This window comes from Parus major, chromosome 26 (assembly GCF_001522545.3).
Source record: "Parus major isolate Abel chromosome 26, Parus_major1.1, whole genome shotgun sequence".
In the NCBI taxonomy this organism is placed as follows: domain Eukaryota; kingdom Metazoa; phylum Chordata; class Aves; order Passeriformes; family Paridae; genus Parus; species Parus major.
In genome coordinates, this window is record NC_031795.1 from 3,334,360 (window position 1) to 3,349,696 (window position 15,337).

Sequence of the window (15,337 nt, forward strand, 5' to 3'; positions counted from 1 at the left end):
AGCCTATGGGGAAAGAGAGAAGGGACAAGCGGCCGGGAATTAGGATAAAAAGGAGGCTGCGCCCTCCAAAAATTTGAGAGACCCCAGGGGAATGCCCCATGGCCTATCCCTTTATTCGAATAAAGAAAAAGGACTCCTCTGTCTCCTTTTTGGACATAAACCTCTAGTGTTTGTGGATTAATTTTCCTGACAAAGGCTTCACTGAGGAGGGGGCAAGATGTTCCTCATGTGCTGCCCTGCCCTGGTACCCCCCATCCATCATGAGAGCAGCCGGGTGGGAGTTTGCCAGGCTGTCACCCACCCTCCCAGCCTGCTCTGGGCCTAGGGAGCGGCTCCCTTGGCAACTGCTCCTCCGTGTGTGGGAGTGGAGCCTCACGCGTGGCTCCCCTCGAGGGGAGCGTCACGACACGGCGGGCGCGGGCTGGGGGGCGGCTCCCCGTGACTCGGAGCTGGGGGAGGACAGCACTGTTCCCATCTCTGACGAGCGGTCCCAGAGCCCCTGCGGGGCGGGAGAGAACACCCCCGAACGAGCCCACCCTGGCACCCACATGTCGCACTTAAATAGAAGGATGTGGCTTCTTGCAGGGTCCCTGCTCCCCAGCACCTGTGGAAGAGGCTTGGGCGGCATCGGCTGGAGCAGGAATGTGCCCTGGAGGTTTAGGGCAGGGTCCCGAGGGGGTTGTGGAGGAGAAGGGAGGCCGATGCACAGGAGCTGCTTGCTCAGGCTGTGCCACACCTTTGCACTCGGGGCAGGAAGGGACAGTCCCCACCGCAACCGTGCGCTTGTGTGTGGATTTAGGACAACAATTGCTCCAGACACCTTTTCCCCATCCCCGGGCTGGAGGGATTCCCCGAGCCGAATCTGTTCCGCTGCATGGCTGCAGTGAGTGCGGGTTCCACGGGAAGGCACTGCTGGCCTTCGCTGGAGATGCTGAGCCCAGCTCCGGGACCCGAGCGCTGGAGCGTGGGCTGGGGTCTGCGGCAGCCGCGGGTCCCCCGGGCTGGCAGCTCCTGCGGGACCTGGCCCTGGCCAAGGCTGGCTCCACCCTGGCTGCACAGGTTGCTCAAAACTGTGTTTCACCACCACTCAGTCCTGAGCCCCCCTCCCCTCAGACATCATCTCCCAGAGCACTGCTGGGGTGCTCTCTGCCCCTGGGACCCACAGTCCCCTCCTCTCCTTCCCCACCGCTGAGCCCCCTTGAAGCTGAGTGATGCATTCCCTTCCTTCTCCCCCTCATCCCAAGGGACAGGGTTTTGTTGGACTGTGCTGTAGCCAGTGCACAGGAGAACCCCTGGAACCCTTTGCCTGGGGCTCAGGGAGATGTGGGAGAGAGAAAAAGCAAGGAAAAAAATATAATAAAGGTTTTGAATACTGTGCAGTGAAATGGGGCTGGAGCCTGTGCTGAGCTCTGCAAAAGCAGGGAAATAGGAAGGAGCTCTGAATGGATTGACAGCATCCAAACTGGGAGCAGAAAGGAGCAGGGGGGACTGGAAGGGTTTGGGGGTTGGCTGCTGGCAGGTGCACGAGCCTGTGGTGTGTGAGAGGTGCGGATGTGACTGGGATGGGTTTGGATGGGATCCATGATGGTGCCAGGGCAGCTGCTCCCTCCTGGCATGACTTGGCTGGCTCAAGGATGCAGCCACAAGGATGGGGAACCTCTTGGGATGCTGCTGCACAGTGCAGGATCCTTCCTCCCTCTCCCCAAACCCGTTTGTGACTTTTCCAAAAGCCACTTTCTGGCACGGGGAGGGGGTTACACGGGGGGGCCCCTCCCAGCCCAGCCCCTCACTGTGGCACCCGATCAATGACCGACATAATTACTCCTGCAAAGGCAAATCCGTGCTGGCCTTGGCTGCTTGGTTGCACTCCAAGGAAGACAATGTTTCCTTGCAAGGATGAGGCCATGAATATTTTATGTCCAAGGAGGATATTTCTTTCAGGAGGTTGTTGCATGAATTATGGAGAAGTTGGGAGGAGAAGAGGGGTGCTGCTCGCCGGGGTCGGCTCTGAGCAGGAGGCTGCGCTGGCACCACGGGGCTTTACCTTGAGTTCCTTTCCCTGGCTGCTGGGCAAGTTATGCCCCTCACTCCCCACTGCAGCATCAATCAGAGTGTGCTGGAGGAGCCTCCGGTGCAAATCCAGCCCAGTTTGGGGCAGTTTGTGTTCTCCAGCAGAGCAGGTTGGTGCACGCAGAGTGAACGGGGCAGTTCTGGTTGGGGTTGAGTGCGAGACGGGGTCTCAGCTGCCAGTCTGGAGGTGTCTGAGGGGAGTACAGCAGCTTCCTTGAGTGCCTGGACGGGACAAGCAAGGAATGGAGCCTTTCCCTGCTTTCTCTCATCTCCTTATGCCTGATGGGTGCTTGAGATGGTGGGCACTGGGCCCACCCAACATCCCCATACCTTCCAGTGCCAGCCCCTCAGTGCTGCTGCTCTCCTGTCCCTTCTGCCCTGTCCCTTCTCCATGTCCTACATCCCAGGTGCTGCTGCCACCTTGCTCCAGCATGGCTGGTTGGGAAAAATGAGGGGGTTGTCTTCCATGCCATCCCTGCCTTCTGTGTTAGTTAATGCGTAAAGATTTTCCTCTAATTGTCCTGTGGGTGCAGAGGGAGTGTGTGCTGCCTGGCCGTCACAGTTAATTTTACCACCAAATGTTCTCTCTCCTTCCCTATTCTCCCCTCTTCTTTTTTTTTTTTTATTTTATTTTTTTTATTTTAGATTTAAAGAAAGCATTTCCAGCTGCTCATGATCCCTGTGGGTGGGTAAAAAACCCCTCCTGCACCCAAATGGAAACACAGACAGAACTGTCTCTCCTTTTTCCCTTTCCCAGTGCCAGGTTTGAGGGACAGGGTTGTGCCTTTGGGATGTTGCACTGGGGACAGGGGGACATCTCTAGCTTTCAAGACAAAATTGGTGGGAGAACAGGAAGGCTGGGAGCAGGGTGGCACCCCTGGGACCCCTCTGAGGGTGCTGGTTTGGGGGCAGGTCCTGCTCTTTCTGCAGCATCAGCACAAAAAGCTGCTAATGGTGCAGGACAAGGGATTTCCAGGAGAACACTGTGCCTCAGCTTTCCATGATTCTGTATTGATTAAACCCTAAATCCGGAGTAATCACCGCCCAAAACAACCTCTGGCCACTCAGCATGTCCCTGGGCCTGATCCCTTTCCTCCTTTTCTATAAAGCAACAGCTTCTAACTGGGATGGGGCAATTCACCAGCTGCACTGAGTGGGTCAGACTGGAGGGCACAGCCAGCAGCAGCCCTTGTGTTTTCCTGTGAGCAGCAGAGTGCAGGGCTGGGCTCCAAGGCTTCCAAATCCTCTGTTCCTTCCCAGTGCTGCCATGCTGGAGCAGCAGCTGCAGGAGGGAGGCAGGACACGGCCCAGAGCATGGAGCTGACAAAACTCCCTGGTTTTAGAGAAGCTGGAACCACTTCATGGTCCAGGGGCAAAGCAGCAGCTTCCTCTTCACTGGGGGCAATGTCCACCTGTGCTGAGTTGTGCTAGCCTCTGCTCTGCCTGGAGGTGTCCCCGTGTCCCCCTGGCCTGGGCTGGCTGTCTCCTCTCCTCCTCTCTCACCATTAGGTGGAAGTATTGTAGAGGAGAAGAGCAACGGTGCTGCCTGACTTGGGGCTCCATGAGTGGGGACAGCCAGGCACGGATCCTTTGTCCTTGTGTCACAGCAGCAGAGAGGTACAGAGGGGAATTTTCAGGCTGGATACACCCAAGAAAGAGGAATAAACCCCCGAGAAGAGGCTCTGAGGCTGCAGCAAGAGGAGGTTTGGCAAGAGAGAGACATTGCCTCAATGGCAGCTCCCTAGTGTACTCCATCACCCTGCCATGGGGGAAAGGTCCAGAAGGCCAGGAAATGTCCCCTTGGTGGCCTCTGAGAGGCAGAGCTGGTTCCTTGCTCTCACCTGAGGCTTCTCTGGGGGTCCCACAGCAGCTGGGGGATGTGGGTTCCTGGCAGGACCCTGGGCTGCCAGGTGGGCACCAGCCTCTGGTGGGAGCTTGGCAGCCACCAAAGTGGGTGAAGGGCTGCCAGGGAGCTGGCACAGCTGCAGGAGCCTTCCTCATGAGGAGGAGGAGAAGGAGGAGTTGTCATCACTCCCAGCCTGCAGCCGAATCATCCCTCGTTCATTGCTAATTCCTCCCCGCAAGCCCGGATGGGCTTTTTCTTTTTATTTTTTTTTCCCCACATTTCTTTAAAATGCAACTTTTCCCATCAAGATCTGTTAGTCATGAGGCGTATAATGAGTTTTTTATATATTTAAGTGGTCTGACATTCGGCATCCCATTATCCCCACTCCTCGAGCGAGGCACGGACCCGATGTGTGAATGTCAAGCCCATGCGAGCACAGGCAGTGCCGTTCCTGCTCTCGAAAGATCCAGATCTATTGCCCACATTCATGTGCTGGGGGTGTGTGGGAGTCTCTTTCTTTGGGAAAGAAATCCAAGGCTGCAATTTTTAATTTTTTTTTTTTTTTACCTTCTTGGCCTATTATTTAAGTGTTCTTGGAGGGGCCGAGCTGAATTATTCTGTTGTTTTTGTTTTGCAGTTTTGTTTGTCCCTTTGATAACTGTCCAACTCAGGGTGAGCTGATGGATTTTTGTGAGCAGCTCATGCAATTCTTGCTGGAAAATGTCTGTGGGGGCTGAGCCAGGGTCACCCCACTCATTCCCTGCCAACTTCCACAGGGATTCTTCCTATCCCCATCCTCTTCCTATGGCTGGGCTCTACCTGATGTCTGTGAAAATCTTCCCTTTGCTGCAAAGTCCCCCAGGAGCAGGATAAAACTGTCATCATGGCTCTTCTTCCTTTCTTTTCCTCCTCAAATCCTTCTTCTGCTCTTTTCTCCTGACCTGTCCTTTTACTTGTTCCAGTTCCACCAGCACTGGCAGGACCCGTGTCCCTGTGCTGCTGCTCCTCCTGGCCAGAAACCTCCTGTTTCTCCCTCAGACAATTGGGACACCAGAAAAGCATCCCCAGCCACCCCCCCCCACACCCCTTACCCTGCAAACATATTTTTCTTTAAATACACACGAAAATAGCTCTTGCCAGGCCTCCTGCTTTTTAATTGTGTAGATATTACAGCTAATTACAGTTCTATTAATATTTCACTTTGAATTAAAGATTTATTTTCCTCACCCTTCTATCCAGGAGGGAATTGAATCCACACCCAAGGCAATTGCAGGCAATGCAGCCCCCAGATGAAAAGGGCTGGGTGTGATTCCTGAGCCTCCATCTCTTTGACAGGAGTGACCCATGAGGAGGAAGGAGGAGGTGGTGGCTCAGCCATTAATTATTCATAGCCCTTTTGCAGAGCTGAGCCGGAATGTCCAGTCCATAAGAGATGCGGTTTCAAGTTTTTCTATATTAAAAAAAAAAAAAAATCAAATTGCAAGCAGTTGTGTCTCCTGGATGGTGCTCGGTGGCCTCAGCAGTGGACACGGTGACCTTCCTGGCTGGCCGGGGGCCAGGGCAGCAGAGGCTGTGAGCCTGGAGCTGTGCCTGCCTGGGGACGGCTGTGGGGTGAGCGGGGTCAGGACACCCAGAGCCTGGATCCTGTGAGCCAGGGGGTTCAGGGGAAGGCTGCTGGGGGCACTGGAGGTGCTGGGGCACCCTGCATGAACACGAACATGGAGCTGGGAACCAGCTCGGGCTGTGGCCCCAGCCCTTGGGAGGAGAGGCAGCGATTCGCTCAGTTCCTCTGGCTCTGTGCCTGCCGAGGGGATATCGATCCTGGCCGACTTCTCCGTGTCCATTTGCTGATGGCATCGAACTCTCCTGGAGGATTTTATCAGCTCTGACCCAGGCACTGAGCAGGAGCCCTCACAGCGACCTTTGTGGGGTTTGCAGAGCTGCCCTCGGGGTAACCCCACACGAGAGCTGCACCCCTGGAATCACCGGGGTGTCTCCCATCCTTACCCACCATCCTCCGAGCCCCCACGCTGTGGCCTTTCCCGTTGTGCCGGGGGAAGCATTGCCTCAGCTGGATTTCCAAATGTTAATTGGGTTCTGACGTTCCTGCTGGTGACACGAGCGCTGTGCTGGTATTTTGGGTTCTGGCTGGTGGCTGGGAGAGGGGTGTGAGAAGGGGAGATGTGCAGGCTGTGAGTCTCAGAGAGGAGAAGAGACGCACTGCCAGTTAAGCCAGGGTGGGAAGAGCACCCTGCAACCTTGTGTTCAGGTTCCCAAGGCTTTGGAGGGGCTGGGTTATGATTTTCCACTGGAGCCAGGGCAGCAGTGAGGCACTCCTGAAAGAGCCAGTGGCTGGAGCAGCTCAGGTGGTGCTTTGGCCAAAATTCTCCATAATTTATCCCAAATACCTTCTCCCAGGGATTCTTTGGTTCCTGGGAAGACCAGAGCAGGGTGGCCCGGAGTCCTCATGACTCAGGCTGTGAGCAGAGCACCCTTGTTTCTCCTTGAAGGCGAGCATGTGTCTTAGAAATCCCCAGGAGCTCAGGGCTTCACCGATTTGGAGCAGGGACTTTGACCTTAGGGTGCCTCTAAAAGCTACTTTTGGCACAGGATTTGTACTTGGCTTATCCTGTGGTGTCTGGAGTCCCCTCAGCCCTGGCTTGGGGCAGGCAGGGGGGTCCTGTCCTCCCAGGGGCTTGGTCTTTATGTCCCCTCCCCATGGACCACAGCCCAGCTTTCCTTTTGCTTCAGTTCCTGGCATCAGCGCTGCCAAGGCCGAGGCTGCTCACATGGGGAGGTGGTGGGGCTGTGACCCCCCCGCCTCTGTCCCACTAGAGCAGAGTAACAGCATACACCACAACTGTTCTTGCTGCAAACGAAATCACTGCAACAGCCTGGTCCCTCTGGGGCAGCATCCTTGTGAGCACCTGGATCCACGGGAATATTCCAATGGCAGGAGGGTGGCTGGGCAGCTTTTCAGGAGCTGCATCTCACTGGGGAGGTCAGAGCTCTTTCACAGGCCCAGCCAGGGCATTACTGAAGCTGGGCAACCCTCAGTGCTTCTGCAAAACCAGCTCCTCTCCAGCCTCCTGATCAGAATCTGGGTGAAAAGGAGCTTTTTCCACGGGCAACCAGTCTGCCCGGGGCCTGGCAGACCCTCACCAGAGCTGGGATTTCTCTGTTACAAACGAGCAACACAAGTCACCACTCAGGGAAGATGAGGCTGGAATTGTGGGTCTGTGCTCCGTGCTGGGTTCTTTGGTGCTGAAAGACGGGCAGAGAACCCTCCCCACAGCCAGACCCCGCTTCGCGTGGGGACGGGTCCCCCCAGGAGGGGCTGGGAGCTCTGGCAGCCCCGCACGGCCGCAGGTGAGCGCCAGGGTGTACCCTAATTGCTCCGGTGACCGAGCAATCACCACCGTGTCATTACCGTGATGGATCGCAGCAGTTTAATGTGTCAATGGCCATTACCAGGGGGTTGTGTTTTCTCTGGATTAATGAATCGACACAGCACGACGGGCTCCTCGGAGCCGCGGGGCCCGGCGAGGGGGATTGATAGGGAAAGCAGGCGAGGCAGGAGCCGAGCTCCGCGGGGCGGGGGGTGACAGCGTTTTATGGGAGGGAGAAGGGCAACGGCTCGGGATGACGAGCATCCTTCCTCGTCGCTGCTTGCGGGAGCTGGTCGCACCTGGGAAAGGGAGTTTGAGGATGGCTGTCGCTGCAGGGAGCCGGAGACCCTCAGCAGCCTGGCGGGGAGACCCTTCCTCCGGGAGCAGGGGGGTCCGCCGGGGCGGGGGTCCCCGCGCTGCGTTAGTGCTTTAAGAGGCTGGCAAAGCCTGCGGCGGGCTTCCCAGCTCCTCTTCATGCAAAACTTCCCCGGCCCAGGCTCTCCTCCTCCTCTTTTTCCCCCCTCCTCCTCCCCCTTCTCCACCTCTTCCTCCTCCTCCTCCTCCTCGCCGCGGCTGCGGTGCGCGGAGAGCGGCGGGTCCCGCCCGGCTGCGGCTCGCTCGGCTCCCGGGCCGGGCCGGGGCTGGGGGGGCCGGGGCCTCCCCCGCCGCTAGCCGCAGGGCCCCCCCGGGCTGCCCGTGCCCCCGGGCCGGGGACGAATCGCGGCACCGGGCACCGGGCGGAGACGGGGCCGCCGGCGCCGCCAACTTGGCACTGCCCGCGGGTAAGTGCGGGCGCCGCGGGGGGAGCATCCCCGGGACGCCCGGTGCCTCCGCACCTTCCCCCGGGGCTGGAGTGGCCCCCGCACCCCACGCGCAGCCTCGCCGCTCGCCCCCATCCACAACGCTCCGGCGAATTTTCCGCCTTTCCTTCTTATTTTTGGGTTGGGGGGGGGGGGGGGGGCTGCGACAGCGGGGGCTGCAGCCCAGAACCCCCAGCGCTCCCCCCCTCTCCCACTCATGGCATTATTCATTGTCGGGGACTGCGGAGCGCTGCCCCCTCCTCGCCCCGCTGCTCCCCCCCGCGAGGGGCACGGAGGGCGCCCCTTGCCCCGGTCCCCAGCCTGCCACCTTTGTCCCCAGAGGTGCCCACTGCCCGGCGAGAGCTCCGGGAGGGGAGCCGGTGGGCTCGTCCGGACGGAGGGGGCTGGCAGGTTAACACAGGCTGGCAGGAGGCAGCGGGCAGGGGAGGGGGGCCGTGACCGTGGCCGAGCTACCGGTGGGGGCTGCCCTCGCCTCGCCGCAGCGGGCAGCGCCCGCAGAGCCGCCGCAGGGCAGGGCAGGGGGGACAGGAGAGCGGCGGAGGGCTGAAGCCGCTTCCCCTGTCTGCTCGGAGGGGCTGTGGGGGCATGACCCTTCCTCGGCACAGGAGAGATCCCTCGGAGACACCCCTGGGCCGGGCAGAGCCCCGCTCCAGCACGGGGTCGGTTTCCCCTCCCGAACGCTCCTCGGGCGAGCGGATCTGAGGCGTCGGGAGCCGCTGGGGAAGTTGGCAGCCGTGAAAAAAAAATCGGAGAACTCTCCCACTGCCTGCCCGGGTGCAGCCCCGCCAGCCCTCCTCCTCCTCCTCCTCCTCCTCCTCCTCCTCCCCTCGGTGTGATGAGTTTGCCGTGCTCTGCCAGCCGGGTGATTTTCCGTGGGCTGCTCCGGCGCTGGGGGATGCCCGCTGCCTTCGGCGGCGGCTGCGACGGAGAGGCTGCGGGTGAGTCACTGCCTTTGCCATCGCCATCGCGCTGCAGGTGACCTGTGGCTCGGGGCTCGGCGGGGGCGGCACGAGGCAGGGCTGGCGGTCACCCAGGAAGCCACCGGCAGTGCCCGTGTGCCCCGGGCAGGGCTCGGAGAGGGACGGGAGGGATGGAAGGATGAAGGGAAGGAGCAGAGCTGATCTGTTGAATGCAGCGAGGAGCTCGGGAAAACGCCACGAGAACTGCCAAAAGAAAAAGCTCTTTTCCTTCACTGCCTTTGTGCCCTGTAAGCAGCGTTTATCGGCGCCAGGCAGCGGGGGATGCGCTGGGCACGGCTGCGGGGGAGGAGAGCTGGGACAAGACCCTTTTCCCTGTGACCTCCCAGCACTGCACCGGGAGGCTCGGTCCGATGCGATGTGCAGAGATCCCGCCTGATTTTGGCCAGCCTGGCCGAGCTGGAGGGGCAGGGCTGGGGCCCTGGTGATGGTGGTCCCTCTCTGATGGCAGAGGGTCCCCATGGGCAGAGGTGGCTGCAGCTGCCCCAGGCTGGGGGTCTGCAGACAAAGCCATTTCGAGGACGGCATCTGGCACCGGGTTAAGGGTGCTGAGCTACACCCCGGGGTGTCGGAGCAGCATCAAGGGGATTGTCCTGTGGGAACCCAAGCTCGAGTGGAGCCATGGCCTGGCCCCACATCCCAGGGGCCAGCGTCGCCCTGCGGAGGAGCCTAACGGCTCCCCGAAAAAGAGCATCACGTGCTTCAACTTTGGCATCAGGCAGGAGGAGGATGGATTTGTCAGCTCAGCCACCCCCTTCCAGCTCTTCCCAGAAAGGCAACGGCTTGAAGAAGTGGCAGCTCCTAATTATAACATACGTGAACCCGCGCCCGCCGCCCTCCCCGGCTTCATGCCCGCTGCGGGCACCGCTGGCTCTTCCTCCCGGGCGCTGCATCTCACCGAATGTTTCCTCCCTGCAGCTCCCTGGATGGCCCCGCACCAAGCCCGGCTTAGGATGGGGGTCTCTGGAGTCAGTGCCAGGGACGTGTGGGCAGGGGCTGGCACTGCCAGACCGCAGTGTCGGGGTGTTGGTGTGATGGGGAGCGGGGACACTGCGCGCTGCCGGGGGCACTGCCGGGCACCGGCAGTCAGGCCATGCTCTCGCTCGGAGCCAGCGCCGTCCCAAATTGCAGATGGCGATAAAAAATTAATTGCGGGATTCTGCTGCACGTGGCAGCAGCGGGGACGAGCGGTGGCTCCTTCCCTCCCCTCCAGCCGCTCCCGCTGGAGCTCTGTGCTGGCTGCCGGCGGAGACCTCGCGCTGCCTGCCCGCAAGGTGAGCTGCTGTTCTCTCTCCGCTTGCTCCGGGGCTGGATCCTGCTCGTCTTCCCCCCCCTGCCGCGCCATCCCATCCTTCAAAGTGAAGGATTAGCCCTGGCCCGCTTGGCAGCGGGAGGGAGGCGGAAGGAGAGGGCTCGCTGCAGTTAAGGACATATATAAATATGGCTTGATAAATATTCCCTGGATCTCATCTGCGCCCTATGGGAGCACTTTTGTTTGGACTTCAGCATCGTTCAGGAGATGCTCCAGGGCACTGAGGTGGGTGGTTGTACCCAGCTTTTCCCCACCGTGGGGCTCTGAGCTGGGTGCTGGCAAGACCTGGATGCAGAGAGGATGAACTGGCACCTTGGTGATGGGCTCGGGCTTGCGTGAGATTTGATGTTGGTTCATGCATCAATCGAGGGGTTGCTGGGGCAGGGGCTGCACTTTGGCGCTCACTTGGGGGGATTTGGATGGCACATGCCGGGGTCTCTGCTCACGGCTGCCTGCTGAGCCGTGGCCTTGTCTCTCCGAGTGAACACCTGGGTACTGGACCTGAATACTTAAGGTTTTGTCTGTCAGGAGAGAACTTAACCTGGCGTCCCCTCCCTCTGTCCACATCTCAATTCTGCTCTACTTCATGGAGCTTTTGCAATTAAAAAGACCAGGAGCCAAGCGAAGTACCCTATTAGCTGCTTGCAAGCGGGAAGAGTGAGTGTACACTAATTGGGATATTGTGCTGCCTGCTGCCTGGCCCTGCTTGCCGGAGGAAGAGCAGGTGGGGAAAGAAATAGCCTTGATTTTCAAAAAGATGCTGTGGAGCTGGTAGGAGCCAGTGTGGCTTAAGCTGGCACAGCCCTCCCAGTGCCAGGGCTGGGCTGGAGTGTCTGGTGCTGGTGGAGCTGGGTTATTTGGCAGATGGAGATGGGGATGTGCAGGTGAGTGCTGGGTACTCTTGGCTGATTATTGCTGCTTCTCCTGTGCTGTGTAACCAGCTCAGCCTCTGCCAGATTTAACGAGCCCCAGAAGATGCTCTGGCTCTGAACTGGGAGATGATGGGTCCTGATGCAGGCAGAGCTCTGGGAAGTGGGGTCTGCTTGGTGAGGGGTCTGTTCAGAGCATGTCCCACCACAGTCCAGCCAGGGCAGTGCTTGCGGGGACGAGCAGGAGGAGCCACAGAAGTGACGCCTGGGGTGGCAAGTTGTTCCTCAGGGCAATGGAGAGGGATTCACAGCAGGAGATCTCTGTGGTGTGGGGGAATTTTTAGTCAGAGTTTGATTTCACAGAATCATGAATGGTTCGGGTTAGAAGGGACCTGAATGCTCATCCAATTCCAGCCCTTGGAATGGGCAGGGACGCTTTTCAGGGACACTTTTCACTAGACCAGGTAGCCCCAAGAGGGGTTCGCTTGCCCAGCTGAGCCCTCTCCTGTTCCTTCCAGAGCACTCCGTGGCCGGCGATGCCGGTGGCCCAGTGGCCACCGCTAGAGGGGGGCAGGATGCCACCGTGCTGCCTGGCCCCATGTCCGGGGTGCCGGGACCCGCAGGGTCCAGCAGCAGCGCCCAGCACCGTCTCCCTCCGCCCTGGTTGGGGCAGGGGGTGACCCACGCCCGGGCTCTGGAGAACTCGGTTTGGTTGGTACTTGTGCCACTTCCCGGATCCGGATCGGGCTGCGGCATAGCTGGGATGAGGGTGATGGGAGGGCTCCATCCTCATCGATGCTGCACTGGTGGAAGTACGAGATGCAGAACTGCTCCTTACTTGGGGGCTGGCTTAAGCACCACGCTGAGTGATGATCCCACCCTGTTCTTCCCACCCTCGGAATGCCCCTGTGGAACAGTGCAGGTGGAGCAGGAGGGTGGCTCTGGCCCCTCACTGCCTGGAGCCTGTGGATAAGGTTGTTCCCTGCTCCATGAGCACCTGCTGTAGGCAGGTGTCTTCTTCCAGATGTGCACCTCCCTCCAGATGTGCCCCTGGTGGAGCAGCTGCTTTGGGGAGGCTCAGGCATGGTGGAACCTAAGTCTGGGCTGTGTGGAAGCAGTGATGTGTGTGGCTTGGAGGTTGCTGGGGGCAGGTGGAGGGGACAAGGGTACTCATCTGTCACCCCTTCCTGGGCCGTTTGCAGCAGGGGCTCATCGGGCAACTCCGGCTCCATCTCCCCTGATGATTCTGTGAGGGATCCGAACCAGCTCCCTCCTCCTCTCCCCATTATTTGTGCTTTCTTCTTGCCTGCCGTGATATTTTTACCTTCAGTTCGTTCAGATTATATGATCAAAGGAGCCACAAAGGGGAGAGAACAGAGAGGGAAAAAGCTTAAAAGAAGAAAGGGAAAAGCAACGGGCTCTGGGGGCACTGCCAGCTCTGCGGGAGCTGCCGCGGGCTCTGAGGGTTTTCCTGGGAGCAGGTCCGTGGTGTGAGCATCCCACCTTTGATGGGCAGAAATGTTGCAGCTCCAGGGATGAGGGTGGGAGAGGTGACCTGCTTTTGGCTGGTGCAGGGCTGTGGAGGCAGCTGTGGTGTCTGAGCATTCCTTTATCTCCCCATCCTCCTTCTCCCCATCACGGGCAGAGCCTGACCTGCTCCCTCCCAGGCCATGCCAGGAGCCACATTCCCCTGCTCTGTGCCCACTGGTGATGCATGGGGTGGTCCCTGCAGAGGGGACAGGAGCGTGCAGAGGGCTGATCCCTGATCCCTGGATCCGAGCGGGGCCGCACTCCCAGGGGCTCTCCCAGCAGGCTGGGGTGGGGGTTTTGCTGCAGCATTCCCAACCTCCTGCCTTTGGACGCACAGAGCTGGGCACCTGGTAATTCTGGTTCCTTAAAAGCCTGGGCTGTCAGAATCGCTTTAGAGATGGGCCTTCAAGAGGCTTCGGCGGGCGGGGAAGTGCATAATTTATGGAGGTGAGTTGAAGCCAGGGTTCTCCTGGGTGGGATGGAGCGGGAGCACCCGCGGGGCCGGTGAGGTTCTGTCCAGCACTGTGGGCTTGGGTGCCAGCTCTGGGCTTGAGCTGGGATTAATTTAAGCTGTTTCCTTGGTCTCACTGTTGCTGCCCGTCCTGCCTGGGGAATGCATTTGCCTGCTCGGCTCCGTGCTGTTTTTGGTGTCTGCATTAATCATGCGCTGCCCTCAGCAACCATCAGCGGCTGCTGGGAGTGGTGGGGATGGGCACGAGGGGGAGCCTGCCTCGGGGGGAAACTGAGGCACAGCCTGTGCTGCTGGGGCAGGGGCAGCTCAGGTGCTGTCGATATCTGCTGCTGGAAGCCATCAATAACGGAAGCAGCTGCTGGTTCAGGAATCAGTGGCCTGAAGGGAGAGCGGCAGGAGTGCAGGGCTTTGGGTTGTGACTCGGACCCGGAACGCTGGGTTTTGGCAGTGCCTGGCTCTAGCTGAGGATGCAGACATCAGCCTGTGGGGCTGAAGACAAGTGGATTTGTGGGAGGTGACTGAAAAACCTGTTGGGAAAAGTAGTGGTGTTTTAGGATAGGCAGGGACCAGGGCTGGGGGTGTGTGTGGGGTTTGCCCTGCTCTGAGCACTGTCTTGGCACTTGTCCCACCCTCTCAGTTCCCTTAGGAAGGGACAGGTTGGAACAACGTCTCAGAGTCCCCTCTGAGCTGGTCACTGACCTGTTCTGCTCCGTGGGGCACAGTGTCCCCAAGCCCTGACCAGCCCCTCTGCCTGAATGCAATCTGGGCTAAGCCCAAACCTCTAGAATGAATCAAAGACCCAGTGAATCCCAAATCTATTTTTTGAAATAACCCCAGGTACTAATTTCCGACAGCTCCCTGATGAAAGCCTGGAATAGCTGATGTCCTCTTCCTGCTCCTGCCTAATTTTCTCTCTCCCCTTTCCCCCTGTCCCTCCAAGGTCTCTGGAGGAAGGACCCGAAGCTTTGCGTGGGCTCGTGTCTCTGCTGCCGCTTCTCCTCCCTGGTGTAGCCATGCAGATCCTGGCACCTTCCTGCATCCCGACCTCCCGCTGCTCCCCCGGGGCCGGCAGCAGCGCGTGGAGCCGCTGACGGTGCCGGAGCGGGATCCCTCCGGAGCCATGCCACCCACCCGGCCCAGCCCGGCCCCCTGAGCGCCACGTTCCCGGCCCGAGCTCTGCCCCAGCACGGCGTTGGCAATGAGCGGGGGTCACTTTTGCATGGAGCGTTTGTCCTTCTGCCTCCTCCTGAGTGCCTGGAGCTGGGGGTGGGCGCCCGGGGGTGCTGCCAAGCCCAAAGGCCAGGGCTACCCGCACATGAACTCCATCCGCATCGATGGTGACATCACGCTCGGGGGGCTCTTCCCTGTGCACGGTCGGGGCGCCGAGGGCAAAGCCTGCGGGGAGCTGAAGAAGGAGAAGGGCATCCATCGCCTGGAGGCCATGCTCTTTGCCCTGGACCGCATCAACAACGACCCCGACCTGCTGCCCAACATCACGCTGGGTGCCCGCATCCTGGACACGTGCTCGCGGGACACGCATGCCCTGGAGCAGTCGCTGACCTTTGTGCAGGCCCTCATCGAGAAGGACAGCACCGAGGTGCGCTGTGTCAGCGGGGGGCCCCCCATCATCACCAAGCCAGAGCGGGTGGTTGGCGTCATCGGCGCCTCGGGCAGCTCCGTGTCCATCATGGTGGCCAACATTCTGCGGCTCTTCAAGGTAGGGCTCGGCCAGGTGAAGAGGACCCCTCGGCAAATCCCCTGCGGGTGCTTTGGCAGCGTTTCTCCACAAGTGCCTCTTCCTCCAGAGCTGGGGGGAGGCAGAGCCGCTGTTGTTAAAATGCTTCTCCTGCCTCCCCCAGGATCCCTGGGGATCCCTTCCTCCATCCCCCTCCAGTGACGACACTCGGAGCGGGAGGATTTTTGTCTCATCGCCCCTGGCTTCGAGGTGCTGCTGCTCCCACCCTGTGGCGGGGACTGGATGGGAGGTGCTTGAGGGTGGGTTTGGTGCTGGTTCTGGGGGATGCTCCCATAGGGGTGTGGGTTGTACCCCA

The 15,337-nt window shown here is 59.8% G+C and overlaps 1 protein-coding gene across 5 annotated transcripts in view; it reads left to right on the forward strand.

Moving 5' to 3' along the window:
- Nucleotides 1-7,973: 7,973 nt before the first annotated feature.
- GRM4 (glutamate metabotropic receptor 4) overlaps nucleotides 7,974-15,337 on the forward strand; it is a 35,364-nt gene continuing 28,000 nt past the window's right edge. Inside the window, exons 1-2 of one of the 5 annotated variants that reach the window (XM_015650821.3) lie at nucleotides 7,974-8,087; nucleotides 14,227-15,003. In XM_015650821.3, coding sequence (XP_015506307.1) covers nucleotides 14,485-15,003 — 519 coding nt within the window. In that variant the 5' untranslated portion in view covers nucleotides 7,974-8,087; nucleotides 14,227-14,484. Of the gene's footprint in view, nucleotides 8,088-8,963; nucleotides 9,065-10,197; nucleotides 10,378-13,099; nucleotides 13,262-14,226; nucleotides 15,004-15,337 lie in introns of those variants that run through there. The other 4 variants (XM_015650817.3, XM_015650818.3, XM_015650819.3 and 1 more) reach the window with 4 other exon arrangements.